The sequence below is a fragment of the Acartia tonsa genome, chromosome 7, assembly GCF_053477335.1.
Source record: "Acartia tonsa isolate MP-2025a chromosome 7, ASM5347733v1, whole genome shotgun sequence".
In the NCBI taxonomy this organism is placed as follows: domain Eukaryota; kingdom Metazoa; phylum Arthropoda; class Copepoda; order Calanoida; family Acartiidae; genus Acartia; species Acartia tonsa.
This window is the reverse complement of record NC_137266.1, coordinates 14,740,819-14,748,680: the sequence shown is the minus strand read 5'-3', so window position 1 is coordinate 14,748,680 and position 7,862 is coordinate 14,740,819. Positions and strand designations below refer to the sequence as shown.

The 7,862-nt window shown below is 33.5% G+C and overlaps 1 protein-coding gene and 1 long non-coding RNA gene across 2 annotated transcripts in view; both read left to right on the top strand.

Moving 5' to 3' along the window:
* LOC145324913 (uncharacterized) overlaps positions 1 to 105 on the top strand; it is a 63,664-nt gene extending 63,559 nt beyond the window's left edge. The window contains exon 3 of the long non-coding RNA XR_013881348.1: positions 13 to 105. This is a non-coding gene — a long non-coding RNA (uncharacterized LOC145324913). The remainder of the gene's footprint in view (positions 1 to 12) is intronic.
* A 1,363-nt stretch (positions 106 to 1,468) lies between these two features.
* The window catches only part of LOC145324405 (uncharacterized), a 39,002-nt gene continuing 32,608 nt past the window's right edge, over positions 1,469 to 7,862 (top strand). The window contains exons 1-5 of the mRNA XM_080166996.1: positions 1,469 to 1,551; positions 3,476 to 3,537; positions 5,485 to 5,519; positions 6,355 to 6,444; positions 7,548 to 7,708. Coding sequence (XP_080023122.1) covers positions 1,469 to 1,551; positions 3,476 to 3,537; positions 5,485 to 5,519; positions 6,355 to 6,444; positions 7,548 to 7,708 — 431 coding nt within the window. The remainder of the gene's footprint in view (positions 1,552 to 3,475; positions 3,538 to 5,484; positions 5,520 to 6,354; positions 6,445 to 7,547; positions 7,709 to 7,862) is intronic.

Below are 7,862 nucleotides of genomic sequence, written 5' to 3'. Positions count from 1 at the left end.
CTTAAATTTCAGGTATTTGTTGGTACTGGCAGCGAGGGGGTTCTACAAGTTGGGGATCAAATCTTAGGCTTGATCATTTCTATCAATATCCACGGAAAGTCGTAAAGATACTGGTTATAGAGTAGCTGAACTATTAAAATGAATGTTTTTAACCAGTAACGTCCACAGAGTTCGGGTATAGTCCCTTTCCTGGCAACGCACCTTAAGGGGCGATTCTTTGTATTTTTCACAGTAGATTTTTTCCTTTTTCTAGCCCCTGCTCTAACCCTGCGGGGCAAGTACCTAACCCAATTTAACCTAACATAACCTAAATTAGCCTATAAAAAGCCATTTTAAAAATACAACGAATCGCCCCTTAGAGTTCTTGATTGCGCACGCTTATGCTTCAAACCCTTATCCCCCCATAATTTCCTATTGTAGTTAGACATAAGTAAAATAAGGTTTATAACATTACAAACACCAAAGCACATAAATAACAAGGATGACAACATCCATAAGTAGCGAAGCACAAAAAATCGTGGATGGAAATACGTAAAAGTAGATTTAAAGTGGATTTATCCCAAAAAAGTTTGAATATTGGACCAAAAATACCAAATATATGGGGAAATATGTAAAACATATAAAAATAGCCAAAAACCTGATAAAAGGGAGTCTGACCGCCATGGTTGTTTTCTTTAAACGACGGGAAATTTAATTTTGATATCTATAACTGAAAAAATTTTGAAAATCGGACCATAAACACTGAAGATAATGTGAAAAATACAAAAATAGCCTAAAACCTGCAAAAAGGCAGTCTGGCCGTCATGGATGTTTTCTGTAAACGACGGGAAATTTAATTCTTATATCTATAACTGAAAAAATTTTGAAAATTGGATCATAAACACTGAAGATATGGTGGAAATGTGAAAAATACAAAAATAACCTAAAACCTGCAAAATGGCAGTGTGGCCGTCATGGTTGTTTTCTGTAAACGAGAGGAAATTTAATTTTGATTTCAATAACTGAAAAAATTTTGAAATTCGGACCATAAACACTGAAGATATGGAGAAAAATGTGTAAAATACAAAAATAGCCTAAAACCTGCTAAAAAGCGGTCCAACCGCCCTAGATGTTTTATAGTTAATTGTGCTCCTTTATAAAGGGAATGTTGTCAAAAAATTTCAGCTGTCTATCTTTAATAGGAGCCGAGAAAATCACGTTTCCCCTATTCTGTCTTACACGGACAGACGGACGGACAGACGGACGGACAGACGGACGGACAGACGGACGGACGGACGGACATTTCGAATTATAGAGTAGCTTCGCTACTAACAAGGATGACACTTCAATAAAAGCAAAGCTTAACATATCAAGTGGTCAGACAATGATTATTGATAAATAAAACTACGCATTTAATATAAATGTTCGGACGAAATTCCGTATAAATATATTCAAATGATATAGGGTTACTTCGATTGATTATATCATAATGATAGAAATGTTATTGAATATAGGAATCAATGATCAGCCAACAAAAGATTTAACACACGCAGAAGCTCAAAATATTTTCAAGTAAGTAAGATTACCAGGGGCGTCCAAGCTTTTTATTTTTGGGGTAAAATTTGCCTGGGGGGGGGGTAATTACCGCCTCTGAAATCTGTTGGCAGGGGTAAATTTAGTTTACCCTCCTCAAAAAATTTACCCCCGGGGTAAAATTTTTGGGGGGGTGATTTTAATTTTATTAAATATATAGTATTAAAAATGCGCGCGAAGCGCGCAAAAATTTTTTTTATTAGAGATTTTTTATTTTTGGGGGGGTATTTACCCCCCAAAAATTATTTGGGGGGGTATTTACCCCCCAAAAATTATTTGGGGGGGTAAATACCCCCTCCTAAATAGTTGGCCGTGCCTACGGCACCCCCAGGGTAGGGGTAAATCTTAAATGGGGGGTAATCGCCCCATTACCCCCCCCCCCTTGGACGTCTATGAAGATTACCATCGTTATATAAAAGTAACAGTATGATTCTCATTTACAGTGTAACTGATTATAGGTCCTGGAAAAGTTTATCTAAGGGAACACACTGTAGTAAGAAAAAAATATCCCCCAAATTTTCTGTCTTTATATTTGAGAGATAGGGATGGTAGACCCTAACACCCTTCCAATCTAGATGCCTCTAGAGGCGTATCCGCAAGTACTAAATATTAAGTATTTATTAAATATAAGTATAAAGTTTTAAAGTGTTAACAATGAAAATATTATCATTCTGTTTTTACTTTTTAAAGACAATATAAAGGAATTACGATATTCTTTGCTACCACATATTGACACAAAGACAGAGAGACATCATGTTACTTTAAAAAAGATCTAGACAAGTAATATAAATGATAAAACTCTAGTATGCAAAAAATAATACCTGGAATGTTTTTCTAATTTCCCTCAGAATTTAAAATTATAGTTCCAAGAAAAGGGAGCATTATTCTGAAAAATAAAATTTTGAGCAATAAAATTATATACAGTGTTTTTTTTTATGAGAACTTTTTTAAAAGTAAATTTATTCCACTTATAGTTATGAAAAACGAAGAAATTTCTGATAACTATTGCGTTCAAAAATTTTCTCATAAAAAACATTCAGAAATTTTTAAGTTTTACAGAAATTAGTCAAATAAATTCACAGCTCTTTAAACATTTAATTTTGACATAAATTCAAACCAAAAAAATTGAGGGGGTGTAATACAAACAACAAAAGGTGTTATCATATTGTCTTATGAGAGACGTAGGTCAGGTTATTTACCTCCCCATATATTCCTTCGGACAACAACTTTTTTCTCTGACTTTATTTCAGAGGATTTGTGTCCTTGTCTATTCTATGATGGCAAACTAAATTCTTAAAATTCTGACAAAGAAAGATTTAGATGACGTTTTGCTTCACAAATTTGAATAAAATATATTTTTTTTTGTTTCAAAATTTACATTAAAATAAAAGGTTCTTGATGAGAAAAAGACAAGTTTATAAAATATTTAAAACGACAGAAATATTTATAATGGAAAAAGAGTAAACTTAACATTTTTCAAACATAAAAGCTGTAATTTAACGTAAATGATAAAAAATCCTTATACTAAAGTAACAGGATGTCTGTATGTTTGCGTGTCTGTGTGTTTGTACCGAAGGATCTCGCTAACCGCTGAACCGATCTGGTTCTCCTTAATAGGGTAGCTCCTAATAGGTTCCGGGAAGGTTTATAACTATTTTTGGGGAGGGTATCACCACCCTCCCAAGAGAAATCGCCCCTAGAAAAAATTACCCCCCCCCCAAAAAAAAAGTTTATTTTTTACTTTTTCTTTTAAAATCTAAAATAATAAATTCGACTCTCCCCTCCTCAAGTGCCCCTAGAGGCCTCTAGGGGCGTAGCCGCTAGTGTAAAATAAAGTAAGTAATAGTCTTTAAAAAACTAAAAATTTATATGATTGACCTTATTTAATGTGTTTTAATTTTAGATCCTCGGGTACGAGTGCAACCCTTGATATTTCCAGATTAGGTCCTGCTCCTTCTCAGTCAGGTATCCTGCTGCACATGCATAGGGTCATTTCCCTCTAAGTGCCTAGGGAGTACAGATAAACCCCTTGGTTTTGAAAAAAAATGTAAAAAGTGAAGGTGGGGTTTTAACCTTGCAGAGCCTGTACCAGCAGTGCCTTAACCCTGCGGGGTACCCTGTACCCTAATTTAACCTTACATAACCTGACAAAAACAAATCCCTCTTATTTACATTTTTAAAAATAAGTTGGGAGAAGGGGGGGGGCGACTGTTCTCGTTTAGGCACATTGAGGGAAACAGCTGTTTGTAAGGAACAAGCTGTATGCCCAATCAAAAGTAGCAAAGCATATATAGAAAAGCAAGGAGGACAACATCCATAAAAGTAAAGCTTAGCACATAACAGACGGTCAGACGCATTTAATATACAAAATATTTGTTTTCTTGGACAATAATTATGAATAAACGCATTCCAATGATAGAGAGATGCTTCGATTAAAACATTATGATAAATAGTTTTTGGAATCACTGTTCTAAGAATCAAATGAATAGATGTACATATTCAAAACAATTTATAAGTTTGTCTGCAACATTGACGTTTTGAATACATATATTAGCTGCGCTACTTAAAGTTCACATATTCAATTTAGTTTACATGTTTGTATGAATGTTTGATATGAAATATGGTTTCTCATTATAATAATGGTAGCCTCATAATTCTCTTAACAAACAAGCTTCAGCTTAACCACATTTAATCATATAGACTTATTTCATATAGTTTGTTTCTATTAGATGCTACGCCCCTAGAGGCCTATAGAGGTACTTTTGTTGGGTGGGGAATGGAGAAATTTGACCCGCCCTATATTTGATTTTAGTTTTAAAACGAAAAACTATAATTTATTGGTGGTTTATGTTTTTAGGGGCGATTTATTTTAAGGAGGGCGGTGGTTCCATCCCCCAAAATAGTTATGAAGCTTCCCAGGACATCCGAGAAGTTACATTTTATAGGAGCTTTTCTCCCCACCAATTGATAAAAAATGTCCTTGTAATCAGCATTCTTTCTTTTCGTTTTAAGTAGCGTTGAGAAGCGATGTCTGTCCGTCCGTCAGTCTGTACATTAGTCCGTAATACTATGGAGGAAATATTATTTTCCCATTGTTCTGAGCATCCAGTATGTAATTTACTTTGACTGTTTTTCATTGATGATACAAAATAAAATAATTTTTATGTTTATTTTCTCCAATAATCTATTCTTGAATTTAACAAATACTTTTTAAATCTACTTGTATGTATCTACGATTTTTTGTGCTTCGCTACTTATGGATGTTGTCATCCTTGTCTACATATGTATAATCATATACATACATATATCTGATGTATCCTAGCTTCCTAGAGGTTTAAATTACAATCAATATTAATTAAAATACCTGGTGGGTAAGTAACCTAAACATTGAAATGTCTATGTGAGGGGTGAGGACATGTGAACTAGGGGAGCTAACTTTCTAAGTTTAATAGTAGAAATATGTATAAATTAATTTTTAAGCTCTAAAAGCCACCGCTAAACTAATAATAACGAAAAACTTGACAATTAAACAATGCTTAAATAACAATTAGAAATATCGGTTACCGACGCGTAATGGATGGACTAATCGATCGAAACTGTAGAAAAGCTTTGCTTTTTAAAATTGTCTGTTAGACGTACACTTGGGGGAAGGAGGGGAGAGTCGACCCTCAACTTTTAATTCTATTTTTAAGAAGAAAAGATTTAAAAATTTAATTTGTGTGAGGGTAATTTATACTTTTGGGAGGGAGATGGTAAACTTCCCCTAAAATTTTTACATAACTTTCACGGACCTATGAGAAGCTTCACTGTAAAGGATAACCATATCGGTTTAGAGGTTTGTTAGATACATAGCTACATACACACAGAAAGACCTACAGACATTCTGTTAATTTAACATAACGATATATTTAGGAATGAACATGAATGGGGAAAGCGAACAAGCCCAGGTAATTATGTCTTCCAAACAGATATATATCTGCGGGATTAGAACCGGTTCTGGCTGACCCATTCTAAAAAATCATTTATATTATCGTATTATAGACACCTTTTTTACGAATAGTTAATATAAATACATTTTCTAAAGTTTTTAATATTCATGAATAGGTGTCCATAATATGGTGCTATTAATATTGATATACGTAGACTTTAACAAAACATTTGATAGAATCATACACTGATTATTTTAAATATTTTATAACCTGAAAACGAAGCTTTTTATATCTAGTGATTTGTGTAGATATAGAAAAAGATTATAGATTTAGAATCACTGTTTACTGTAAAATTGCAGTTTTTGTTTAAATGTAATTGGGGGAAAGTAGGATTCATACCAGGACCATTTACTCAGGGTTATTGTTGGGGGGGGGGGGGGGGGGAAGGAACAATTTTGCACTTTTCACTTTCATTTCCCCCAGCGTTGCGGAGCCGTTTGATTTTGGTGCGGCTCCGGCTCCGACCTAAAATCAAGAAAAAATCGACAAATATTTTTTCCCCACGTCTATTTTTGACTTTTGAAGGTTTTAAAAGTTTAATTTTTGATAAAAGGGGCATTTGCACATGACAAAATAGAGTTACCAAATTATAATTTATAAAATATCTTTTTGTTTATCTAGTCCGGAGCCGGAGCCGTTTTTTAACGAACATTACGGCTCCGGCTCAGGCTCCAGCAAAATATGGCGGCTCCACGGTTCCCGGCTCCGCAACACTGATTTCACCCATCAGACAAAATATGTGTACAACCTTGTTTTTACTAAAATTTTTAATATTATTGATGATATACTTTAGGCTAAAAATGTGCTAACCACCCATTTGAAATCGCTTATAGACAGCGACCCAACAGCTAACATCTTACACTTGAAACAACAGCCATCACAGGTCATACATAATACAGTGTGTCTTGTTTTATTAAATAAAAACTATTGGTAATTTTAATCCACTTATCTCTATCAGAAATCAATCATTATTATATTATTTTCTTCATTGGATTGGGGAATTTTGAATGTTTTTATGAAAACCGTTAAATATTTTCTGATATAAAACTCTCCAAACCAATAAAGAAAATAAGATATTAACGATTAATTTCTGACAGGGGAAAGGAGGTTGAATTAGCTAATACTTTTTTTTATAAAAAAAGACACACTGTACCTATCTAGACAGGGAAAGGTCAGCGGTAGATAAGTCAAAACATAACAAAACATTGAACACACAATAAATGTTGAAATATTAAATACTCGACTACAAAAGCGTTCCTGTATAGCTACAAATAAACCTTAAACTTCTTTTAAATTAAATATCTGAAGCTGACTTTTCACCTGGTAAAACTAGCATTAGACATTAGACTACTGGCGGAAAATAGGAAACAGATATCCTTCTTTTAATAAAATATTTCTACCTAAAATATTTGACCTTGTTTTTCACAACCATCCTTTTAAAACCATTGAACCATAAAGGAAGATAACATTAATAAATATGTTGTTAAAACTCATATAAATCTCTGGTTCTTTGTTTCTAAATTTTATCTTTACTGTGCTAAATTTTAGAAATTTCATAAAAGCTTATCCTAATGTTGAATTACTTTATAAGGTACCAGAACAAACGCAGGAGTCCTAAACGTCGGAGTAGACAAATGTAGGAGTGTTAAAATATTAATGTAATTAAGTATTTCTATACAGATTAGGTTAGGTTAAGATATGAATGTACAAATAAGCCCCCCCGAAGGGGTTAGGCACTTAAAAAATAATAAGATGGTCCAAAAAAGGTTAGGTTAGGTTAAGTGTCCACTCCGACGATTGGGATTCCTGCATTTGTCCTAGGACCCTTTATTATCATTTTTATTATGATGCAAATACTAAAAAAAAGCTTTACTATTCATGGACGGAAAACTTTACTTTTACAGAAAACAATATTTATTAAATACTTTTGTTTATTTAGAATTTTTCTTTTCTAAAGCCACTTTCAAAACTAAATATAATACATAGGTTCCATACTATGCGAGGCCATTACCCCAAGCTAAACCGGTCCAGAACCCGGGATTGTTGACAACCAATCAGAAACTTGCCAGTCTAAAATCAGCCAATGGCAGTGGAGGACAACCAATGTATTGTCCAATAATATTGGATAATCAACCAGCTAGCCCTAGGAACAGAAATACACAATAAGAAACCCAACACTCTAACATGATACTTCAGATGTTTGAAATTTTATCTAATAAAAAAGATATACGGTATACGGCCATAGATGCTTGAATGTTTAAAATACAACTTATCCTTAACATTTTTGTACATGCAAACACA